Source organism: Agelaius phoeniceus, chromosome 1, assembly GCF_051311805.1.
Source record: "Agelaius phoeniceus isolate bAgePho1 chromosome 1, bAgePho1.hap1, whole genome shotgun sequence".
Taxonomy (NCBI): Eukaryota; Metazoa; Chordata; class Aves; order Passeriformes; family Icteridae; genus Agelaius; species Agelaius phoeniceus.
Window position 1 is genome coordinate 131,643,473 of NC_135265.1, and position 26,995 is coordinate 131,670,467.

The 26,995-nt window shown below is 36.1% G+C and overlaps 1 protein-coding gene across 1 annotated transcript in view; it reads left to right on the forward strand.

Moving 5' to 3' along the window:
- The window catches only part of STK3 (serine/threonine kinase 3), a 127,138-nt gene that overhangs the window by 80,155 nt on the left and 19,988 nt on the right, over positions 1 to 26,995 (forward strand). Inside the window, exon 10 of the mRNA XM_054640889.2 lies at positions 844 to 1,019. Within this exon, the coding sequence (XP_054496864.1) occupies positions 844 to 1,019 (176 nt within the window). The remainder of the gene's footprint in view (positions 1 to 843; positions 1,020 to 26,995) is intronic.

The window sequence follows — 26,995 nt, forward strand, 5'->3', positions numbered from 1 at the left end:
TGTGTTACACTTCCAGGAAGTGACATGACACATTTAATGTATCAATGCTATGCAGAATATGGTCTCTGAAGTGACAGTTAATGTTTATTTATTATGCTATTTAGTAATGAATTTGCTTTGAAATCCCACAAATGAAAACAAATTTCAATAATTTAGGACTGAAAATTTTATTTTTTTACCTTTAGTTTCGTGAAAAGGGTAAAAGAGCAGGAGTTCATGCTGATCCCTGTCTGCTTCATAAAGCTTTTGCAGCTGTTTGATGATGACAAAAAATCCCCCAGGATATGGGGACAGGGTACTTTGCAACCATCTATAGAGGGTGATCCTGTAATTTTCTGGGAATATTAATTGGTAATGAATTAAATTAGGCAGCATCTAGACACAATTTATGTAGCTGTATTTTGCAAGTTCTTTTTCTAAATAATTATTAAATCCCACCTTTAGTGAAACTCTGTTCCTTTTCTACAAGTGCCTGTGGACCAGGCCTCGAAGTTGGGGGATTCAGCACCCAGAGGGATGCTTAGCACCTCATGTTATTCAGTCTCTATAACAACAAATTAATACTGCATGAAGTAACTTCTCCTATTATTTGTGTGTGCAACGCTGAAATGTCTTGAACATTTCTCCACATTATATCTTGCTTCAAAAATATCGTACTTTGACTATGAGCTTTTATGCCAGAGATCCTCAGGGGACAAACAGATGCTTGCATCACATACAGATGACTGTATTAGTTTCTGCAAACCCCAGGAAAATTAATTAGTGAAGTCTAGTCTATAGTGCATTAATGCTTTAATCTTTGAATAGTTTTTAACCTTTTTTGTCTGTTTTCTTTCAACTAAGGAAACGCTACTTCACCACAAGTTCAAAGACCTTCTTTCATGGACTACTTTGATAAACAAGATTCCAAGAATAAAAGCCCTGAAAACTGTAATCAGAACATGCATGAACCTTTCCACATATCCAAAAACGTTTTCCCTGATAACTGGAAAGTCCCTCAAGATGGAGACTTTGATTTTGTAAGTACTTTCTCTTGTGTGCAGTTTATTTTATATGTGCCAAAAATAGTTAATACCTTTCTATAACTATATTAATACAAAGAAAATAAATAAACTCTCAAGAATAATGTCCAGATATCTAATCTTTGTGCCTCATCCTGGTTGTTGAAGTAAGTACACCTGATGAACACAGGCTTTTCAATGAGGAGTGGTGTAATTACTTTTTGTAATTACTTGTAATTACTTGTAATTACTTTTCAAAAAAATGGTTTTGGTTCCTTAAAATTCATGTGGTATCACAACTTTAAAATTTGACCCAATACTGTTAAGAAAAAATAGAATTGCTATAGACATGGAATATTGTTGTCATATTTGCTGGCTATCTTGTAAAATGATAAGCATTTTAAACTGGATTGGAGCCATTTAATCAATCCCCTTGGAGATGTTTAAGACCACCTACTGTTTTGCACAAGTCATCTTATTGGTACCATTCCAATAGCACACATCTCTTTACATAGAATTATTCTACCTAACACAAGTTCATCTATTTTAGGTTGGAGTTTTTACCCTCCAAAATATTTGTAGTTTATTTCATTTTGCCTATCTCGCAAATTATAACAGAATCAAAAAGAAAGTGTTCCTAAGTTATAGGTTGCACTTAAAATGAAATTATACAATTATGTAAGTAATTATACCTGGTTTTCACCTTGGCTTATTTTTTAACATGTTTCAATGAAGTCTTTGTTTATCTGTTGTGGATGAAATGTTTGTAACTACAATGCTAAATATGATCACATGGTGCCTTTTTGAAGCACACTTGAGATTTCAAGAGAAATGTTGTGTTTAATTTTAGGTAACAGCTGTAGGCGGGGAATCTTCTTTCCAGTTTTCACTTGCTGCATTTCTACTTAAAGCTGACTCTTAAATTTAAACTACTGAGGTAAAGCCAGTTAAATAGCATAGTACAAGCTGTTGCTGCTGGAGAGTTTTGATTTAGTTGGATTTTGGTTTGGGTGGATTTTTTTAGGTTTTTTTTTTTTCCTATCAAATGCAGCAATTAGCATCCTGATGATTGACTAACAAAATAGTTGCACTATTCACTGGAAAATAACTGGCCATTGTTTCAGTGGGGTTATTATAGTGGCAATAAAGCTGCCTTTAGAACAATTTTAAATTCATCCTGTCTTTTCCATTACTTGTGAAGAAATGCAGGCAAAAATTATTCTTTTTGTAAATGCTAAGATGATAAGTCTGTTAGTACCTACTCATTGACAACTCATACACGTGGATAATCATGTGGAATTTGTTGACATTGCTTGTACAATGAAGTTGCCTTCTTGAAATAGGAATTTGTCCTAGAACAAAACCCAAGCAGTTCTGATCTTCAGAAACTGAACTGCTGAGTTTTATATGCAAACCTTCCCAGTGGTGGTAGACTGGCAAGTAGAGACTTGAGAATCCTAGAATGGTTCTCTCTAAAGGAAGGGACCTTTAGAGGTCATCTAGTCCAGCTTTCCTGCTGTGGACGTGGTCATCTTTCACTAGCTGTTTAAAGCTGGAACCTTGAAAACTTCCAATAATGAGGCATCCACAACTTACCTGGGCAGTTTGTTCCTGAGTCTGTTGGAATTTATGTGATGTGCAGTTTGTCCTTGGCCTCCTGGAAAGCCAGTGCTGTGAGGCTTGTTGCTACAAAATTATTCTGATTGAAAACCAAATAGGATTTTTTAAAAAGTGAGTAACTATTTGTATGATCTCTGTGTGGGTGATGGTATTTTGTTTTAAACATGAAGAAGAGATAAACCATCCTAAGAAAAAGTTTAAGAAGATGCTTCAGTAGTGGATGTACTGCTTCAGAGTAGTCCACTCAAAAATACATTTCTCTAAAGCATCTGCTACCAGCTGATGTTGCACAGGATATGGGTTTTAACTGCCTGCTGATTTGAACCACTGGCAATTATTATTTACTTATATGTTCTAGAAGCACTTCTGTTTATGTTTTAGACAGTGAGTGGCAGTATTGGCAAGTGGCCTGCAAGAGACTTTCTCAAAGGATAAATCAGTGGGCAGCATGGATAATATATTTTCTGTTCTTTGTGAGATCAACATGAATGTTTTCAGTTGCTAACATGAAGTCTTTAAATGATTCATCAAAGGGATAAATGATGGAAACTTTTTGAACTAAATAATTCGGTGCTGTTTTGTTTGAAATTAGCCTTAATGGGATCTAAAAAGATATCCAAACTGTAAATGATGACAGTCTTAATTTTATTTAAAGAAGTATACTGAAATATAAATTATCAAAATACAACTTAATACTAGTATATTCTAATAGTACTCCCACTTCCTATGTAGAAGAGCAAGGATGCTGTGTAAGCCAGAAGTCACCAAACTCATTTGCAGAATGATACTTATTTCTTACCCTTGTAAACCAAACACACCATGGCAGTTCTGGCAGCCAGTGAGCACTTCACTTGTGAGCCAGGGTGAATGACAGGGTCGTGCTAAGAAGAAACATTTAAGTGTATGGGATGGAAAACCCTACAAATTCATTAATGTATATGTCTGTTCAAGCATAAAGTAGGAAAAAGAAATGCATTGAGGTGGGAAAGAGAAGGGAAAAGGAAGTGAAAACAAACTTGATAAATCCCTGCAACTAATTAGTTTGCTTATTTCTGTATATTTTAAGGTGAAACATGAAGAACTGGGAACTAATTCCTATGGTCAAATAGTATATTTGCTTTAGGTCACAGTGATATTTTATCCTGTTCTTAGTCTATCGTACTGTCTGATAAAACAGTTATTTGTTGAAATGTATAAATACATGTAATGTGTGTAGAGCTGTTAATCTTACATACTTGCTGATGTGTTTAGATAATGTAAATAATTGATACAGGAAACTGTTCTCATAATGTGGATAAACAAATATATAAAATAAGGCAAATGAACTTAGCGCTAGGGCTGGTTTGAAAGGCTTGGTGTGAGCATAGTTTTCTGCCTTGATGTAAATGTTTTAAAAACTACTTGCCAACACAAATATAACTAGAAGACTTTTCCAAGAGAATAACATGCTTGGGAATCAATCTGAGCTTTAAAAAAAAAGTAAATTTTAGCAGCATTATTTGTTCTATAAGTAGGTATTTATAGTTTGGTTTTTTCCCCTACTGAAGTACATATGTTTTGAAATTTAAAAGCTGATCTTAATTCTTTTTCACTGATTCCATATGGGAATTTAAGGTCTATCTCTGACTTTTGGTCCTGCGGGCCTTCAGTTCTGTGATCAGTCTGTGCTGGTTACTGATGTCACGTTCCAGGAATTGACAAGAAAAAATTGTCACTTCAGACCTTCGAGAAACATTGCATTGAATCAGGAATATTGCAAATAACTTTAACTAGACTGAATTCAGTTACTGTATACTTACCTTGAATATTACATTATTCCAAATTTATACTGTTATATTTGCTCTGGACTTAAAGTGCTGTTTTTCATGCAAAAGGGCTGTTTGGAATTTTTCTACTACGTTTCTTCTTACTTTTTAAAAAGAAACAATGACCAAACAAAAACATTCAAGTTCAAGCACTTTTGATTATTTTATTTTCTTTGAGTAGGAATTTGTATAGAATTGCTGGTTTTAATATTTATTTTCTGTTATTCTGCTGTCTGTTTTTGATGTCTCATGATTAATTCTCAAACCTAAAAGTATGGGCCTTTGATATCAGTGAATATTAGGGAAATGTATATCTGGGGAAGTACTTGTAATGTTTTGTTTTGCTTCTACTTCAGCCTTTGAAGTGCAGCTGTTGAAGCTCTGATTTGTTATACAGCTCTTTCAAAAAACCTCAACTAATGTTTATTCAAACTTCAGCTTTTATATTAAATTGTTAATGTGTATCTGACACTGAGGATCATTGCGGAATTTTGCTTTCAATGAATTTTACCAATCTATAGGCAGTTCTCTTACACATTTTAATTCTTTTTAAGAGACGTGGCAGGTGGCATAATTAAAGCAGTATTTTAAATCTTAATTCTGTCAGTTTTACTTGGGGTTAAGTGATGCTTTATGCACGGCAAACCTTGGTGCCAGTAAGTGTAATCAACAACAGAGTACTCATTGTGAGGAATAGTGGCATAATCTCATTGAATAAGTAAAAAGGCAGTAAAGCTCTGTAATGTGTGGGTATGAGATTCCTAGGAGTGTTAATAGTGCAGGGTATAAGCAGCTTTTTCATGAGGAAGCTTAACTGTTGACTTTTAGTTCTAGCTCAAAAGTCAGCAGTGTGGATCAGAATGAGAGCAAATGATGTATTTGTTTCACCCATCTGACTGGCGAGTCCTTTTAAAAACAGCTGTTTTTTGTAGGTATTTTGTATTCCTGTGGCCATGTTGCTGTTATGATAGCTTTGTTCTTTCCATGGGGAATGTTTCCCATGAAATAGGTACGTGCTGGAGAGAGCTGTGTATTAAATGAGTAGTATTACCTGCAGGGTGCCGTTAAAGCAGCTTGGTTAATTTTTTTTATTGTCTTTCTCAGTTGAAGATTTTATGTTGTATAACATTTATAATAGAAATTAGTTTTCACCAAGAAAAGGTGAATTTTAACATTTTTGTTATGTGGGGATACCCAGATAAACCTTAGCTTGTGATGGATGTGCAATGTGTACATGCTGTGAAATAACCTGCTGTTTATATTTTTACTGTATCATGACATTTTAGATCTCATTAAGATTTAAAATTACCCTGTAAATCCTTCTGCCCCTTAGTAATGTGTGTTAGAGTGGGACATGATATTAACAAAGGATTCACATGAACCTAATTGATGATAACCTCTGAATTTACATTAGTCAGAATGAGTTGCTAAACTTCATTTGCACTAATTAAATATGCTATTTCATTTTAAATGAGTAATTTACTTTTTGTTATGAGACAATAAAATGTAAAAAAGGCAAATCTGTTTATTATAGCAATGCTAGGGTAATGATTTCTGTCTCTAGTAGAATTATTTCCAAACAGGAATGGTATCCAGATTGTTAAATATTAAACAGTGAACATGTAGATCATGCTTTGCATAATAACTGCAGTATCATGTTTAAGTAGATGCATTTTGGGTGACTTAAAGATTCTGGAATAGCAACAAAAAAATAAAAAGCCATCTGTTACTGTAGGCAGAATATTTCCCTAGGTTTCAAAAGGAACAAATACATTAGAATATAATAATTTTGGAATAGTAGTACTGCAGATACTGAGACTTCAGTTAACATTTACAAATGTAAAATGTTGCAATTGATTCTGTAAAAAATTAAATAGCATAAAGTGATTGAAGACTATCTAGAATTAAATTAAAACTTCACTAATAAAGCTAAGCTGAGATAACTTCATTGGAAATACATCTTTGTCCAAAATCTTGGCTGGATTTATGCTGACTTTATTTAAGCAGTGAATGAGTTTATTTGGAACAGTTCTTTTTCTAATTAATGGGAATTAACATATTTAATCTATTTTCAGTAATTTCTGATTCTCTTCAAAGATTTGAAAATTTTAAATGAAGTATTAATGTAGATTCTTTTTGCTTTGTTTTTAATTAGTTGTTGAATATCATGAAGCATTTTCAGATGCTGCCCGGAAGAATATTTTCTTAACTTAGCAAATATGAAACTTAGGTTTCTGTGTTTGCATGGGCCATACACCCATGAGATAAAGATATTATTGGTGCTGATAGTTTCCACACAGAATTTCATTCCACTCAGTTCAGGCATGGCTAAAAGGGGAGAGACTGTAAAATGAATTTAACGAAAATTACATGCTTTGTCTAGGTCATTTTGTGAGGACACTGTGAACCTCAGCAGTGGAGATTTTCTGTACCTTTTAAAGTAGGTGGCTGTTAGAGGAACTTCTTGTGTCTTGGGTGATTATTTACAAAAAATGAAAGTTATGTGTGTGGGTAAGTCAATGGAAGAGGTATTTGTATTAGGAATCTACAGAGGATGGTTTGCACTTTGTGGTTTGTTAGGTTTATCATGCTGCTGTTCAGGAAGGGAGTTTTTGCCAGCCTGACATGTAAACCAGAAGTGTAGTATTGGTTGCTGAGATTTTATAGGCAAAGATAACAGAGCAACTTATTACACTTTTTAAAAACCTCTATAAGTCAAATACTTACTGTTTTAACTCAATTCTGTTTGTATATTCTCACCATGAAAGTAGAATTGTTTTTCATGCAGAGAAGGGGAAATACAATGCCTGAGCAGAGTGTTTCTCCAGCTGGTATTGAATACAGCATCCTTTCTTTTTGAATATATTCCTTCTTCTATTAGTATGTAAGTAAATAATTGAAAATCAATCCCAGTAATTTTTTAGGCTGTATATAGGATCAATACTTTCTGTTTATCTTAAATTGTAGGACCATTATAAGGCTGTTACTCTGACTACTGAGTCATGTGTAACAAAGCGCCAGTGCTATACTTCAGCAGCTTTGGAAAGGGAATTGTGCTGTTTGACAAAGATTATAGAAATTTTTCTATCTTAAAAAAGCACAGGAAACACCCTTCTAGTACAAAAAGCTTTTTGCATTCTTACATGTTAAACAGAACAAAAGGCTTTTATTTATCATTGACATACACTCTGAAGACAAGGCAAGAGGTCAGGCTTGAATTGCAGCAATTTATTTGAAGTTGGATATAGGAAGAATGGATAACTGTGTACAACAGCAGACTGCATTGGAGGGTTGCAGAAGTTGCCATTGTTGTAAGTGTTGAAGACCTGGTTATATAAACACATCAGGAACTGTTTTGGTGGAGTTAATCCCACTTGGAGCAGAGGATTGTTGTAGGTGACCCGCTCCTGTAAATGTTTCCGATGGCCTTATTTCCTCTGGCTTTTTCAACTACTGCTAATGCCTGGTGTTTGTAATCATAAAAGATGTTGAGAACATTTATGTTTTACAAGCTTGAACTCTCACAGATAGTGACATACTTAATTTGTTTGTTTGGAGCATCAGTGTTTTGGAGGAGCTAGAGCTTGAGTAACCTTAATCTATTTTGCCATTAGCAGTCAACTGTTATTTCCAAACATGAGTCTTCCTCTGGAAAATTTCAGCCAAGATTCAGTCAGTAAGACTTAACCAGGTTTTCCCTCCCAAAACTTTACAGGATCCCTGCCATCTTATTTTATCACATCAAAAAATTTCAGTGTGCAGTTGTTTTTTACTTACAAATAGTTTCTAGTGAGAAAACATTTCAAAACTTAATTTTCAGCCAACTTTCAAATTCTTTGTATAGAGTTAAGAATGAATCTACTACACACCAAAGAGTTCAAATGCTTCCATCATCTTAATGCCTTCTTTTTTACCTCATTAGCTTGAATGAGGAAAATGAGTTGAGAAACTGAAGCATAGCTCTAGTATGTATATATTTGGTTATATAGCAAGTCTGTAATTTGTGCATAGCTTAAAAAGAACAAAGGAAAGACATGAGTGAAGCTGATGAGCTGGGACAGTGCTGCTGGTTTAAAGTAACATCTTGTTACCTTAGTAACCAGTTGTCTCTACTAATATACTTCTTTAGGATCATTGTGTAATAGCTCAGTAATGTGCATAGTTTTGAGACACTTGTAAAAAGGCAGTTGTGGCTGGACAAGTTTTAAATGCTCCTTTTTTGTCCATCAAACCAATTCAGATTCAGGTCTCTATTCTGTTTTCCCTTACAGTTAAAAAAACCCCAAACAGGGAGGGTATTTAATCCAAGGAGTTTTTCATGTTCCATGACTCAGTGTGCCACACCTTTGTGCATAATGTCTGATCTCCACACTGAATGTTCACACCAAGGAGTGCTTGTTCCAGCTCAGGCTTTCTGTAGAATTCTTTGAAATCATCTCTATGTCAGTATCATGCAAATTTACCACTGGGAAACAAAATCTGCTCTTCTGCTCTTTGCTATGATAATTAATGCTAATGAAAAGGACTAAAAATAAAACCTGTCTCGGGAGAGTGGGTGACTGGAAGATTGTTTTAAGTTAATTTTTATAGCTTCTTATTTTCAAAGAGAATTTCTTCATCATGAGGTTTGGTAAAGAAGGGGACGTTTTCATCAGTAGGGTTTTTTGTGCCAGCCCCCATCCCTTTTTTTTGGACTCAAATGGGATCTTTGTCAAATAAGATTCTAGCAATTTAACAGAAAAAAAAAAAATTGGATGAGCTTAGTGACTGTGTGGCTGACTCTGAATAATCACAATGCTTGCATTAGATTTCTGTGCCTTGTGTTTTGATCAGCAGCCAGTAAATACCATGTGTAGACTCTATATTAAGCATAGATATTAACAATATCTCGTAAACAAAATGCTGGAAAGTAAATGGCTGACATTTAATACTATTGTGCTTTATGAGGAACAGAAAAAAATCTGTGTGGTTTTAGTTTGCAAATATCTTGTAGAATTTGAATAAAGACACTTGTGCACTAACACATTGACTTGAAGCAGTGGGCTCAAATACTTGGAGTTATTTGTTATTTTTGACTTAGTATCTTCAGATATATGATTAGATTTGTCTTAGTGCACATATATCAAGGCCAGGGATTGTCCAAAATATTTTGCCTTACGTGTATTTTTTTTTTCTTACAACTTGCATAACTAAGAGATAAAAGGGAACTTCTGTGAAACCTGAGAGCAAAATTTGTATTTCTGTAGTTTCTGAATAACTTTAATGTATGAAAAGTATATGTTAAAATTATCCAAATGTCCTTCTTTTACATTACATCTGTGATTAAATATGCATTATAATCCACACTTACTATTGTTTATTGGGAGTTGCAGCATTGCTGTGAACTAGTAATTTTATTTTTGGTGAAAAAGGTAAGATGTGTGCATTGTAAATTTGTAATCAAACTGTTTGGAGACTTGACTTTTTTTTTCATTCACTGATGTGCCTGGGCAGACATAGTTTGTTTGTGCCTGGGCAGACATGTGCCTCATGGACAGCACCAGTACTTAAAAAGGTAAAAAACTCCCTATGTGATATCCTCTGGTATGTGGAGGGTACACCCACACACATGACAAATCCAACAAAGCAAAAAATTAAATTTGACACGTTTTTATACCTACTTTATATTTTTACATGAGTAAAAATTTAAAAATAAAGCTATGCAAGCCCCGTATACAAAACTGTGGTTATTGGCAAACTCTTCACAAAGACTTAATCTCATACTTGCTAAAGTCAGTGGCAAAACTCCTACTGATGTCAATCTTAAGTTTCACTGCTCAGGCTGTTAAAGAAACTACTTTAATTTGTGTGCCTAAATGTGAAACTGCATTTAGATTTTGGGTTAGAAATTTGACAACTTAGACTGTTTTTCTTAGCATTCCTTAGTTTAGGGCAAATTCACCCCATTCCTAAGAAAGAAACACTTGAAGAATTAACACTTTTCTGGCCTCTGTCTAATGATCATGGTATTACTTACATTTGTGTTTGACATTAGGAATTGTACCGATATAAGAATGGTAATCAGATCATCTAATTTGTTGACATAAATGTTCCAGGACAAAATTGTTCAGTAGGACAGCTCTTAAGGTACGGTAGCATGGCTATAGCTATTTCAAGAAGCTGCTTGATGCTCAGCTGAGCACTCTGACTTCATTTCCATGACAATTTTTAGTGTGCCATAGTGAGAACTAAAACAAGTTATCTTAAACCATTTTGAAAAATGTAACTTCCTTTGCATTGCAGCAGACTAGGGTGACGGGCAAGGTTAGGTCTGCAGCTGAGTAGCAGGAACTCTGTAATCTGTCCAGCCTTGACCATATGATGCTGTATGACCATGCTGTAGTGCTTGTAGATGTGAATTTGGTGCAACCTTCTAAAAACGTTTAATTTTTTTTCCCTCTTGGTGTCAATACAGTCCAGTATATGTAGTTGTTTTTTATATTTCAATATTATACTTTCAAGTAAGAATGGAGGAAAAAGTGTTCTTCACAGACACAGACCAAACTTTCGAATTACCCTAAAAAGTTACCTAGATGCAAGAAGTTCTGTTACTAAAAATTACTTGTCCTGAAATGACAGCCTCTTTTATTTTGTTGTGTCCTCTTTGGAGATTGTGCTTTTTGGCATGGAGAATTACTTGAAGTGTGAATGGAAGTGGAGGCTTTCATTTGGGTTACTTTAAGATTGCCATTAATTATAGTCCTTGGTTCTAAATGCCATCCACACACAAAAAGCACAGAGATGCTCCATTCTACAGAGATGGAGAACCACTTAAAGATGCAAACTGTTATGCTGATAATGTTCATAGAGATAGAAATAGGGTATTTCCATGATGCTTGTGATATCTGTGTATAGGATGAAATGGGCTTTTTGTTTTGCTTTTGCAAAGTTGTAAATTTAATCACTATTTTTGTCTAAAGAGTTTCTATTAACTATTAAAATACGACTATGAGGCAAGATGAAGAGACCTGTGTAAGTACACCTACATTCAAGCAGGTTCACATAACAAAGACATGAAATTAAAAAATGAAACTAAGGCTTGTCCTTTTATATTTTTTCTGTGGCTTAAAATTTGGCAAGATGTGAGCAACTGTGTGCAGTCCACCTTCAGTGCTACTTTAGAGAAACAGAGAAGGAATTGGCAGGAGTGTGCTGGTTGTATAGTGCATGCTTGATGTGTATGTGCTCAGCTGTTTCATTTGTTGTCTCAATGACTTGTCTTGACCTCTCTTTCTTGTCATGGGATTTAAAGGCCTCGTTTGCAGTGATTGTTCTTCCTTACATAAAGTTTTGAATAGTACTGTTATGGCCTTTTGAAGGGATGATGTTACAGCCAAATAATTCATCTTTTGCTTACACTCAGCGGTTAACAGGATTTAAATCTAAAATTTTGCAGTGCATTTTTATGTAAAAAAAGAAAACTAAAGATCTTAAGTCCCAAACAGCTTTCAGAGTAAAGAATATTTGCAGAGAAAAGGAGATGGAAAAGAGCTGATACCTCTGAAGGGGATTTCTAAGGGATTTAGGGAGAGCAGTAGGTGGAGGGAGGCCAAACTCCATGTTACTTACGCATCCCTGTGAAACTCAAGAGCCTTGTTTTCTTCTCTCTGTGGGTTGATGACTCTATAGCAACAGCCCAGTGATTATCTCAGAGGTGGGCTAGTTCAAAACTACAGAGGAAAATAGTGACATTGGAAACAGTGGTTAGTTTGAAACTACCTGACCTGTTTTCCATGTTTTAAAGAGCGGTTGCTATGGCAACAGCGGCTCACTGAGGATGAGCGCTGTGAAGTTTCAGAGGTTCGGCAGTCATGTGTGCGTGGAGCGGCTGGATTGCTTCCAGCATCAAAGTGTGCTCCCTGCACCCACCTTTTTTACAGATTCCTGTGCTACCCTAGAATTAGCACAGATGCGTTAGAAAACATATTTTCCAAACCCTGCTGAGCAGTTAATTAATTTAGCTTGATTTCAGTTAATTTCTTCCTTTGCACATCTCATTGCTGCTTCCCAAAATAGAACACTTCCAAAGAGCGATAGTACATTGTGGTCTTCATACTGTCCTGTCACCAAATACAATGGTAATTTTCTTCTGCAGTTTCATATCCCATGTTGTGGAAGTCAGCAAACATAAGCTGTTAGACCATAGGTTAAGGAGAAATTAATTCCAGAGCTGAGACACATTAATTGAAAAATTACCTGACAGTTCTAATCTGTGAATTGCTATCTGAAATTCCTCTACTTCTGGCTGTTGCTATTATAACATGTGGTGGTGAGAGGATTTTGCACATGGCCAGTTCAAGACACTATTTTACAGTTCTAAATTTAAAATTAGTGCAGTGAACTTTGCCTGGCATCCAGAGCGTACTCTGCTGCTTGTGAGAACTATCACTTAGAAGATGGACAGCCATAGAGTATGATAACAGAAAGGTTTGGTTAGTAGAGGTGTAATATAATTTTCAATTTAGGGCATTTTTCATATTACGGAGTTAGAAGAGTGGTTGTAATGTGACCCATGTCTAAAAAAAAAGTACGTTCTTGCTAAGCATAAATTTCAAGAGGAAGACCTTGTTTTTACTGCTCTTCAAATTCAAGGAGTAGTTGGGACCTCAGCAAAGCACCTTAGTTAAGAATAATACTGGAGCCTTTGCCTTACTGAGTGGGAGCTATGACAGAGTAGAATACTCTAGGTAGCTGCTTTTTGTTTTATTCCCCAAATCTATCGGCATTATTTTGGACTTGTTCTTGTTGAGCCATGGATTGAAAGTCTTCCTTCACCTCTAACAAGCAGATTATAATACCAAATATGAAGGAGAATGTTCATCTGTGATCTTTAGTTTGTTTTTTTATGTGGGAAAAAGTAGTATTTGGGAAGGTTCTCAACTAATCTCACTAAATGCAAATACAAGTTAAAAAACCGTGTTCAGATGCCAAAATCAAATGGTCAAAAGTTAAGGTCAAAAGTTAAGGAGCGATACATTTATGATCACTTGACCCCTTATGGGCTCATTATTTAGCTAAGTTTTAACCCATAGTCATGTAATTAAAGAATGTGTTACAGTGCAATAATTAGGAAAAAAAGCAAAATTAAGGTTGCCTAAGGAATCGTAAGATGTTCTTCCCTAATGTGTTTCAAGTATTTGACTTAACATTCTTTCACAATTTTAGATATAGAATCACAGAATGTAATTTCATATCAATTTATAAAGGAAAAGGAGGGAGAAAAGCAACACTTATTCCATGCACACACAAAAGCCTTTCATTACACAACATCAATTAGGTCTAAGCACTGAATTATTGACTACTGATACCCAGATCAGTTATGCTGACTGGCAGAGAGAGGAAATCAAAAGGAGGAATAGATTACTGGGAGCCTGGATGGAGGCAACAGGGAATACAACAAAACAAGGAGGATCACCTTAGTCTTTCTGCTGGTCATGAGCTGGGATTAATATGAGCAAATGCTTTACTCTGAACAAGACACAAATGGCTTTGACCAGCAGTCGTTGTGGCAGAAAGTCTAGGCTGGCCTTTGTGTAATAGTGCACATGTGATGGAGTTGCCCAGTAGGTGTGTTACAATGCATGCTGATGTGAGACTAGGGACTGATAAGGTAAGAAGTGAAATCATGTATCAATTATTTCTGCTTTCATGAAAGTGGAAGTAGCCATAAAATGCTTTTTTAAAAGGGAGTTGGGTTATGTGGTCTTTAAATGTCCCTTCGAACCCAAACCATTGAATGATTCTATGAATATTGCATTTGTGGCTCAGACAGCCATTTGTAGCTGCATAAAAAAGCACAGGCAGCAAGTTCAGGGAGGTGATTCTTCCCCTCTAGACAGCTCTCATGAGTCCTCACCTGAAGTGCTGCATCCAGCCTTGGAATTCTCAATGCAAGAAAGATGTGGATTTGTTGGACTGGGTCCAGAGGATGAACACAAAAATGATCAGAGAGAGAAAAGGCTGCAAGAGTTGAGGTTGTTCAGTCTGGAGAAGAGAAAGCTGTGGGGAAGACATACTGTGGCCTTTTAATATCTATGGTGGAGTTCTAAAAGAAGATGGAGAGAGACTTTTTACCAGGGCCTGTAGTGGAAGACAAGGTGCAATAACTTTAAACTGATTCAGTGAGCTGCAAGTGCATTTTCAAATGGAAAGATTTTTTTATAAGTTTGCTGAGACACTGGAACAGATTGCACAGAGAACTTGTGGATGCTCCTTTCATGGAAGTGTTCAAATATTGGATGGGGCTTTGAGCAGCCTGATCTAGTAGGAGATGCCCTTTCCTATGGCAAGGGTGTTGTATTACAGATGTTCTTTAAAGATCTCTTCTAGCAGAAATCATTCTGTGATTCTATGAGAACTATGAGGAGGGAAGGAGTGGCAACAAGGAATTTTTGCTGACTGACCATAACTGTTCACCCTCCATCCCTCTGTGCTGTTAGGTGAGTAGTAGCTATGAGTAGCAGAGTCTGTAATGAAGGAGTGAGTCAAGCTTGGGAAGGGAAAGAGACCAGGTGTTGCTTCAGTGGTTTTCTGTTGGTTGGTTCTCACTACACAAATCTATTTATATTGGCAATAAATTTACTCCATGTCAAATATGTTGTGCCTGCAGTGATAAATGGTAAGCAATCTCCCTGTATTTATTTTGAGACACAAGCTTTCTCATCCTATTTTCTCCCCCATGTCTCATAAGAAAAGGGACAGAGTGAGCATTTGGGTGGGCATTTGGCTGTTAGCAAGACTTAACCCACCTCACCAGCTAAGACTCATTAGAGGAGTCTTCTATAGCTAGAAGCTCGTCTTCATCTCTGACATAAGAATAAGTTTTCATGATCTGTGTCAGGTCTTCTCTCTCTTTTCCTGATACAGCACTTCTGTCATGCAGTCACAGCTCAGTAACTAAGAAGTGCCATTGCAGATGCTCGCTTTATTGGAAAGAGTGCCAGGTCTGGTTCCCCCTCAGTGATCTAAAGCACAAATACCATCTGTCCTACAGTTAAGATCACTTCAGTGAGTTTCTACATAACTGCTCACACATGCCAGATACAGAGAATCAGTCTAGCTGCTTTTTCATTTCTTTTTTTGGAACTGTCCTCAAATTGCCCCGTGACACATGTACAGAAGTACTGCTTCCAAATTCCTACTCATTAAAGTTGTCAGCTTTCTCTGGAACTTCTTAGAGTAAGGTCTTGTCTGCAGTACAAGGGCTGCAGGGTGGCCTGAATGCCTTTCTTGGCTCTTCACTGGAGTGACTTGCTGTCTTCAGAATTGTGATTGTCAGAGCTGGCTTGGAGCTTTCTTGGTATTTTGCAACAGCTAGGTGCTTGGCAAGTAGGTACAGTGGTGAATGTCTCAGTCTTACAGCTGGTGATGTTCATGAGACAGGCATGCTTTGTTCAGATACACCCAAAGGGCAGTTGTGGTTGAAGCAATTGGTCCCACCTGGCCCATCTCACCATGTTCTCCAGTGTGGTACTTGAGTCGTAGGAAGAGTCTAAGCCTCTGTATGTCAAGAATGCCAAGAACATATCAGGGCAATAATTTCTGTGAACAAAAAAGAAGGCATGAGATCTTTATGCTCTGCAGAAAAGGTGACTATATGTGGAATTGATATATCTGTATAAGACTCATATTGACTAACCCTCATAATATTGAGTAGTGGGGCCTGGAGAATTTTGAGTAAACAGGCTTCAGAAAGATACTCAAGCCAGTTTTGTGGGACTTGAGATGCTTAAATGGGCCCATTTTTTCCCCGCTAATGAAGAGGAAATATTTTTTATTAGGTGAATAAATATTTTTCATTGTGGTCTGGTTTATCTGCAGGGTCCTATTTAGATACTTCTTTAATCTGCTAGTCACAGTCATTTTACTCATCTCTTTCCTGCAACTTTAATTTACAGATTTACAAGATATTCCAAGTTGGAAGGAACCCACAAGGATCATTGATTCCAACTCTTAAGTGAATGGCCATATGGGGATCAAACTTGCAACCTTGGCATTATTAGCACCATGCTCTAACCAGCTGAGCTAATTTTGGGGTTGATTATTAGTGATCCTTAGAAAGTTATAATATTCAAAGGACCTAAGTTATCCCAAGCGTTGTGAAGGCAGCTTTTATTCTACAATCTCTTCTCCATGATAACAGCTAATTTTGGGTTTTCGGGCTTACTATCATGGGACTTTCATTGCCTAATGCCTTAAGTGTTACTCCAGATTGTGGAAGGTCTCCTGATCCTACACTGGTCCTCTGAGAACAGCCATATCAAAAAGTGCTCAGAAGTTCACTAGATGTACAGCCACAGCCAAGTGAAGCAATTTCTGTGGGTGGTGGCCAGCTTTGTACTCTATGTTTTAAAGGGGAGGTCTCCTTCCCCTTGGTCAGAATAATTTTTTGAAAACAAAAAAAGCAGTTTTTCTTTGGGCACTCTTTAGGGGTACACCTTGTTCCTGGAACAAGTTCATTGTATTCTTAAGCAAAATTTCCCAATAGGAAAATATATAATAAGAGTTCTCTGGCTGATCTAATGAACCAGCATTTTATTGAGACTTTAATGTTACCTTTACATCCCCTTATGGATCATCCCTCTAAGCTCATGGCTGTGTGATCACTTCTTCAATTTTTTAATTCTTTGAGTTCAAATAATATTTTCTAGTGATTGCCACATACTTAGGAAAATATATCTTGAGTCATACTGGCTTTCTTTACGTTGGAAAAAACTGTGTAAGTTTGCATTTTATGTGATTCCTCCAATGTGTGACTGAAGCCAAGAAATCACCCTGCCTGTGTTCTTACTAAAGTCACACATCTGAGATACCAGGATTTTTTCTAATGTGGACAAGAAATTTTAGAAAGATTGTTCAGCTTTTCAAGGAGATGGCAAAAATGCCTCTGTGTGTGGTGATTTCCCTGCAAGGAGATAGTGTGGTAGCATGCTGGGTCAGGATCTACTGCAGGAGGACTAGAGGTGTGATTCATGTACATCTACATGAGCACAAGTGTGCTTTGAGATCAGAAATATGTCTATCCCTGAGAATTGCAGATTTGTCCCTATAAATTCCATATGTGCTTTTGCTTTTTTGTAAGCATGGAACTATCAACGGGGGCTTCCGTGCATGGTGCAGCTCCAGTGGTTCTTAAGTACTGCTTTCCTTAATGTTCTTCATATCCTCATCAGTCAAAACCAGTGTGTTCAGCTTGGAATGGAATTTCTTCAGGAAATTGCATTCATGTGTATATTCCTAACTCCATATGAGGTCTCATTAAAAGTTGCTGGGGATTCTAGATGTGAGGAACGAAGGGCACACATTTACCAGTTGGTACCTCACATATGCAACCTCCACAGCATGACATAGCATGTCATGAGTATTTCAAAGACCAAAAAACCCCAATCTTTCTAGGTTTGTGTATAGAGCATCACATTTCAAGGACATTCTGGTTACTGCTCAGTAGCTTATTTTAGGTGGTGCTGTATATTATTATTTTAAAAAAAGAGAAAAGGCCCGTTGAGAATTAAACAGCAAATTTCAGGAAGGATACTTTTGCATTCATCCACTAATGGAATGAAGTAATAATAATTAAAAGAGAAAAAATGTAAATTCAGAAAAAACTTCCATTTGAGGAATCCTACATCTAAATGTGTGGTTCTTAGCATAGCAACCACTCAGTTAAGTTTTGGGGTTGTTAATTTCACACACTATTGCACGAAAATGAAAATAATAAAACCACCATGAGGCTGCAAGTCTTCTAGTAACACTGGAAACTATAATGCTTGTTCTCTTACTGCCAGGTTTATGGTTTTGATTTTCTATTTGGGCATTTAGAAGAACTGGGATTTCTGTTCAGGAGCAAGGCATTCTGGGACAAAGATGAATGGAGAAACTTCAGCAGCAATCAAAATTAGAGGAAAGCTCGGACTGCAGTTATTCTCCATGGCAATACAATCTAATTGTAACCATATTAGAGATGCAGAGTTGTGGAGGTAAATAGTTGGTGTAATATATTGAGTTACACATTTACACATTAATATCACTATGGAAGACATTTACATTCTCTTATTTCAGCAGCTATTAGTATTTTGATTAAAACTAAAATTCTTTGGATTGCCATACAGTATGAAAAAAAGAAAGGCTAGAAAGCAGATTGCTCTTGAAGTTGAGTAGAAGGTGGTTGGAGTTTTTTTTTGAGAGGCTGCTTTGTTTCTGTTGGAATTGGTGTCAAATCCCAGTCACCTGATAACTCTCTAAGTCAAATACAGAGTCAAAACCTGTTCTGCACTTTCCTGTGTAAGACTAATGGGAGCATTTGCAACCCTTGTTTTAAACCTTGTTTTTAAACCTTGTTAACCCTTGGTTTTTTTTTCTTGCCTTTTGTTTCCTCTTGCTGGTATACAAACAGATGCACTTTGTCTCTTCATTCCACCTTTTCATTCACTAGAAATGGTAAGCACAACACTGTGTGGTACCAGTTAATGAATGAATCCCTGTCAACTGTGATTTATCATGTTTTTCTGTATGGACTCTGAAGATTTTCTAGCCAATAATTTGTACCTATCAACTGTTTAAGTTTTCTCATATCTGTAAGGTTTATCTCTGGCTTTGCCCCTCTAAGAATATCTAATGACACTCCTTGACTCTCTCATCCCTCTTTCTTTGCTAGTATGAGGTTTCTACCTCTAATTCAGCAAAGCATTAAGTGGCTTGCCCGTGTTATTTATGTTGTGATGTACAAATTGTGTCTATAATAACACTTCTTTAGTCAAGAGTCTATCTTCAGTTATCTTGCAGGAAAAATCTGCAGAGTCTCAAAGAGTAGTCTGCACCTGCCACTAAACTGTGGGTAGACAGGGTTACTGGGAAAATGTGGAAGTTTGCAGGCAGCCCTGACATGGGAAGAGATGAGAATGTTGACTCCATGTTTCAGAAGACTGATTTATTTTTTTATGATATATATTATATTAAAAGAAAAATGATATACTAAAACTATAGTAAAAGAATAGAAGGAAGGATTTCATCAGAAGGCTAGCAAGGAATGGAAAAGAATGATAACAAAAGCTCTTGACTCTCAGAGAGTCCGAGCCAGCTGACTGTGATTGGCCATTAATTAGAAACAACCAACGTGGACCAACTTAGAAACAACTCAAAGAAGCACCTGTTGCATTCCACACCAGGAGATAATTATTGTTTTTCTTTTCCTCTGAGGCTTCTCAGCTTCTCAGGAGAAAAATCCTGAAGAAAGGGATTTTTCAGTAAATATCATGGCTACAGGAAAACACCTTGCATTTGAGGAAAACTTGCTCCTGGTGCTAATTTATGGGCAGGCAAAGTTTTTCCAAAGACGTGTATCTAAATACATTCCTGCTTGAGGATTATTGTTTTCTGACCTTATCTCTTTGGAGTTTTCCAGAACAATCTAAAAAATTGACTCATTGAGTTGTTGGGGAAGAATTGTACATGTTATTTTCTTCCTTCAAATTAAAAACAGAAAAGTCCAAAAATATCATAAATAGACAGTTTTCTTGCAAAAGATATAAAAGATGATCTATGTAGACTATCATGGTTTTTTGTGGTCTTTCAAAATTTTTATTTCAGATAAACTGGAGTTTCACTTTATGTTTTAAATGAGACATTACATAAAGAAAGCATTAAGCACAAAACCACACAAGTCTACTGGTAATATCCAATATAATATCCAAAATGAGAAAAATGTTTAATTCTTTCAGTGGTTTTTGAGCTCCTTGTACTTGGGATGTGTTCACGTGGTAATTTGAATTTGAATACATGTGGGAGGTTGTAAATTAGCAACTAAATATTGATTCCAGTAGTTTCTTTTCTTATCTTTTACTCTATTGTTTTTATTTAGTGAGGTAGTTCTTGTCTAAACTATTATTAATCTGAAAAAAAAGAGATTAAAATTCTTTAATTCCTTCATTCCTTACTCAATGATCTTTTCTGTATCCCTACTAAAGTAAGTGTGCTACCAGGTACTTTTTTCAGATTAGCTTAACATGTCAAAGGTACTTCCTTTACTTTCCTTGGGGGGGCTGTGTCACAGTTTTATAGATCTGTCAGCTAAATAATATTTTTTTATCTTCAGTTTAAAATTTTATGATCTTATGCATAGCTCCTTGAACAATCTTCAACAATTCCTACTCCTCTAAGGAAGAATAACTTACTCAAGTTACTAAATCTTCCCTTACATGTCTGCCTTAGGGAGAAGAATACTGTACAACTAGAACAATACATATATGAGTGTTTAAATACCCACCCCAGGAATTATTAAAAAGATTTGGTATTTGTGTCTACTTTGAAGATCCGTGAAACACAACCAAGTGATCAGTAGCACTAAAGAATATGATTGGTTCCCCATATGTTGATTCTGTACGTGCATCAGGAGTGTTCACAGGTGGGAATAGCTGGCTCCCTGGTGCAGGACATCTCTCAGCAGAACACTAATTTCAAACTGTGACAAGTCATCCCTGGCTGTGGAACCATAGCACAAGAAACCCTTGTAAAAACCTTGTAAAAACCCTTATAAATGCCTTGACAGCAGCCAGGGGAGATTAGCTGGGCTGTGTGTCATCTTCTTGAAAGAGCTACTTTTTCTCCCTACAGTTGAACAGACTCTAGACAGACTCAGAAAAAGGTTTTTGAGCTGAGTCTTTTTTTTTTTTTTTTGACACAAAGACAAAATACTGCCAAATGAAAACCAACCAAAAAAAAGCCCTCTGTTGTTTCATGTGTAAGCTGTTTGTAGATACCATGTAAATAAATTATTGGTCTCCCAGAAGGAAGAGGTTAGCCACTGGCAGACAGCAAGGAATTTATCCTTAGGGATGCTGCCAGGATTATTAAAATACTTATGTATTGTAGAAAGCAGAGATGGACCCATTATCTTCAGTCTCAGTGTGTCATTCATGTAATTTGGTGGTTTGTAGGAATGCTTTTTTATAGTGAGTGATTTTTGCCTTGGACTATATTGAGATCTTATTCCTGGTATTAAGGGCTTTAGAGAAGAGAGTATCTACTACTAAACATCTTGAGATAGGTTAATTAAGTTCACTTCTATAAGTATGAATGCCACCTTAAGGAAACAGAGTTTGAAACTTTTAAGTTCATCTTTTGGTTCCAGTATAAAGGAAGAAAAGGTAATAGGGATGAATTTGCACTCATTTTTAGGATTGTATTCTTATTTTCACTATAGATTTCCCTTTCTTGCAATATTTTTGACAACTATATTGTGCTGTCGTTTGAAGTATAATTAACTATGTGCTTTGAACAATTCAGAGACTAAATAATGTCAAGTTTTTGGATCAGATTTAATTGAACAAAAAAATTTATTTTAAATTTCTCGTATCATGCTTGTGAAATGGTGATTTTTTTATTTTTATTTTGCTATTTAGGGAAATAATCTTCAGGAGAAGCTATCATGGTTTTCAATTTGTAGTTAAACTGTATTTTAATTATTTGTGTCCATTAATTTCAGAGTTTGTTAGAACTCGGCTATAGAGTATTTTGCCCTGCATAGTCTCAAGGCTTTTTTCCAGTTTACCTTTTTAACTGCTGGTGTTGATTTTATTCCTCTGTGCTAATGTAACATGCCTGTTTACTCCAGGTTGTTTATGTCACTAACATTGTTTGATGGACAGGATTATTTCCGTTTCAAAGCAGCATAGCCATGCTAGATCTGAGAGAATGAAATACTGTTTGAATTTATGACGTTAATTTTGTAGTATGTTAGCGGGTGCCATGTTTGTGTGTTTGGCATATAGCCTATGTTGTGAAAACAGGATTTTCTGATGGAGCTAAAACAACATAATTGCACTGACAGAGACCTTTTGGTTGAGAGAGCACAGTGAGAAGGATTCAGATCTGAGTATTTATTCAAGGACTTCCTTAATTATAATATCGTAATGGGAAAAAAATAATAAATGCTGTTGTCAGGAGAATGATGACAGAGAAACAGAAAGTGAGTGATTTCACAGTGAGTTCATAGCAGAGCTGGAATAAGACACAGGAGTCCTGCCATCAGGTTTCATGTGAAGTAGTATAAATTCTTCTCACTCCCATGTATCTCAAATCTTCATTTTCAAAGATGTATTACTTAGTGACAAATCTCATTTAGCTCATATCCCTTCCTGGGCAGTTTGCAATGTGTCTGTGTCAGGCAATGGAGTCTTGTTTGGATGGTATTGCATTTCAGTTAAATAATTAGTGATATATATAACTATTTAATCACAGTCTACTACATACATGGTTTATGTTGTAAAATCTTTTCTTACTTTTTAATTTATCTTAATAGATTTATTAAATTCTGTCAGTGAGGTATTAAAAGTTTAGGATGCTTTTCTCCTTTAGACAGTCATTATTATTACTAGTTTGCCAGCCAAGTAAATTAAGTGATGGATGTTTGTCAACATTCATGGCAACCCTGAATATATTTGCTTATCTATATAGGATACTTTTATATGAATTAGTTGAAACTATTAATTGGTGAAGAATTATTGTTTTCAAAAAATACTACCTATTCAGACCTAACATACATGCAAAACACTAACTTTGTCATCTATTTACAAAACATTGGCAGTGTCAGCAGTGACAGTAATGTGTTCCTATGCTGAAACATTGTCAAAATTTTTAATAACCAACTTCTCTGCCTTTATGTGCTGGAGTATTCTGTTTTGAAAGTATGCTGTGGTCAGCAGTATGGAATGTAGACCAATATTCCATGAGTACATCTTTGAATGCCAGCTCTTTGTGTAATAGCCAATAGTTTGGGAGATCTTTGTTGAGCATGCTCAGATTCTAATTCCTGTCCTTCCTTAATATTGTTTTTCACATAATTTACCTCAAATCCACTTCACATTTGCTGCACTGACATGCTTAGGTGGGAAGCTTAAGGGCTGTAACAAGAATCAATATAAAATTATACATGATCTGGTTATATTACAGAAATTTTAGGCCTTACTGAATTTTGAGTAGGCATTACATTCTGTTGACTTTAAATTCCAGATGCTTTAATAAATATGCTTCTTAGCATTACTTGATCACAAGTAGAATTAAAAAACATTATCAGATGTATGAATTCATTATTATATTGAAACATTGTTCTAAAACCAATCTGTCACTGAAACTCTTCAACACAGCTGAAAAGGGAATTAAAGCAAATATTCAGTTTCAAGCAGATAAGTAACCACATTACAACAGTAGAATCCCCAATGTATTTAACTAAGTTTCTGGTATTAGAACCCTTTGTTGCCTCTTTTGTGGCATGTTGTCATGGCTATTACATTGTGTTCCCTTTGTTCATAGATGCAATACTCATACAAAACCACTAAAAGTAGTTCAGCTTCAGCTCCTTCAAGCTGTTGCTTGGCAAATCTAGATCTGGTGTAGTCTAACACATTAAACTTATCAGTAGTGCAGACTTGGTGTTTACCTATAGAACTGTTTATAGCACTATTGAAATCTAAGAGGGATTTGCATTAATAATGAGGAAAGCCATAAAGGGTGTGTACAGATGTTTCCTAATGCAGTAAGTCTGTTGCTCTAAAGGTGTATGATCACATTTGGAAAATCACTATTGCATGTCTTGGCAGTTCGTTAAAAACTGAAAACTTAAAGTTAACCATTATTTTGATAGACTAAGTTCAAGGTCACCCTTTGTTTAAATGATGTTTTGTTTTCTGTAATTAGACCATGCCAGGTGTATTAAGTATGTAATTAAAACCAGGAGGTTTGGCTAATTCAGAGTAAATGAGAACCAAATACAAGGTCATTATTCGTCTCTAGTGAGACTCCAGAGGAACAGCGCACATGGAACTGTTTATAAAACATTTTGCATGGTCAAAAATTCCTTTAGGTTGCTGTCCATGGCTTTTAAATTAAACTGCTCACAGATTTTTACTAAAGTACCTGTAGCATAGAAATGTATCCCCATGCATAGTGTTGAATTTGAATGGAAATAAAATATATATGATGTATAATTTTATGGCATAGATTTAAAAAAGAGAAAAGGGATAGTAGGAGAGCCTATGGAGCAGTCTGTTATTAGGGTGAACTTCCACTGACAGGCACAGTACTGAGCAACTTGTTCAAAGCATCACAAAAAATAGCTGAAAGGGAATGACTACTTTTTTATTAGTGAGTTGCACTGTAAATACTTAGTGTAGTACAACAGTGGCAAATTTGCTCCACTGTACACAGTAATCAAACCTTAATGGAAGCAAAATTCATAATGATATTCATTGCTTCTGGACCTCTGACCTCCCCTGAGGCCCCTCTATGGGGGCTGGAGTGGATTTGAACTATGGATCTGACCAGCCCAGGGCAGAGGAATTTGGAATTTGGTTTATCCAGGGAGACTTCTGTGGTCTTCCATCTCCCAAGAGATGGAAGTAGGTTTTTTTTCGTACCATGTATATTTTTGGGAAGAGTTGAAAAGAAATAAAGTATGTTTCTTTAGTTTCCTATATGCAAATGAAATCCCTTAGATTTATCATACAAAAATTGAAATAGCCCAAAGCTATTTAGGCTAGTTCTTACAGAAGTGATAGGTGTTTGGCTCTTGGGGATTTTGTGGCTGTTTACAGGGAGTTACGTTTTTTGGGTTATTTTCTTTTGGGGATTGTTTTTCTTCTTGTTGTTTTGGTTTGGTTACTTGGGGAGTGGGTTGGTTTTTTCCCTGTTGTTGTTTTGTGTTGTTTGGTTGTGTTTTGTTTTAGTGTTTTGGTTTTTTTTAAAGAAAATTGGGTTCATGCTATAAATATCATAATTTGGAATATCACAAGTTTACCTCACTGAATTCAGGTGAAACAAGGAATATCTATACTTTGCTATTTTGAATATTACTATGCAGTTAAAATTAAAAGAAGTAGATTGTTTGTTCCATGTTTTCTTCAGACTACAGTGTCTGAAGAAAAGACAGTGAAAATGCTTTTCAGTGAGAGTATCAGTATATTCACTCTGTTTAAAAGGGACTAGGGACTGAGAAGTGTCTTAGAAGAGAAGCCAGCCATGTATATGCAAAAAGCACTCAGCCATGTATAACTCAAGAAGCAAGTTACTGAGCTTCATGCTTATACCTTGTTTCCTGAGGGAGGAAATTCAAAATACTTACACAGAATAGCTGGACAATTCCTTTTACCATTTGTTTTTCTTTAGAAGTAGGACCAGAATTTCAGCAAGCCTGGAAACTGTGACAAATGACTTAGCATGAGGGGATAATTCTTAATCTTTGGTCCATATTCCATTATCTCTTCTAGAACTTAAGCTTGTTAAATTCTCAGATGAGGAAGAAGGAGTACCATGGTGTTGCTGGGCTGGTTTAGTTGTAGCTATGGGAATGTGATAATGTTTGGCATTACTTTCATGTCTAGATGGCTGCTTATTTTTCTAAAGATACCCTTATTTCTTTTCATGGATTTGCATTTTCCATGCTTACAGCTACATAATAAATCCTGATTCCTATTGTCTGTGTTTTTGTTCCTTAATCTTATTTTCTACTTTAAATGAGTTCATTATTTTTGCAGTTTGTCCTGACAACCTTGGATCCACGAAAGTATTCATTTCTTGGAACCTGCTGCCAAACAATTGCACTGCATTCTTATTACATGATAATCCTTCAGTTAATTTAGAAAATAAAGCAAGTGCTCTAGGCTGTCAGTGGTGAAGTGTCTCCCAAAAAGGCAGCAAAGGTGGTGGAATGCTGTGTGGCTCTGGCTGTGGTGGGTGGTACCTGCAGCCCAGGCCAGGAGGAGGTGACGTTCACGGCCACCCTGCACATGTTCATCCCCTCCAGACATCCCCCCTGGCATCCAGCGGGGCTCTGGCATGGTCTGGAGCCGGGAATATGCAGTCCCTTTTGCAAATGTGGCTGTTGGTGTCAGAGCCATGGGAATCCTCTATTCCCAAACCATGATTTGTGGAATGAAGACTGGAGTTTTTCAGCTAAAAATCAAAATGAGTGCCTGATGAATAAACCTACTGCGTCAGGAGTCCGGTGATCCTGCCGACTGCTTTTGCAGGATTGACTGCTTTGAAAACATTTAAATACACCCCAAAGCAAGCAAATAAACAAAACCAAAACAAAGCAAAAAACAAAAAAACCAAAAAACCCCCAAAAACAAAACAAAACAAAAAAAAAAGAAAGAAAAACAAACACCGCCACCACCCCCAAGAAAACCCCACGTAGCTATCAATCTGGAATGCAGTGTTCCTGAGAAGATACAAACATATAGCCTAAATCATAATTTAAGTAAGATCTGGTTTGTTTCCTATTATCAACAGTACAAGTTTCTTCAAATGAGCAAAGATGAAAGATTAAAATAAGACCTATTCATTTTTGAAGTTAAATGAAAGCATGTTTGTGCTTGATACAATGGGAAATAGCTTGAAGAATATTTTGTTCTTAAGAAAGAAGGAAAGAAAGTAAAATGGTATTTTAAAGCTTCAAAGAACTTTGTATGCAGGTGGTTGACAATTGAGTAGGTGTCAGGTATTTAAGTGAAAGCTGCCTGTCTTATCCATATGGGTTTT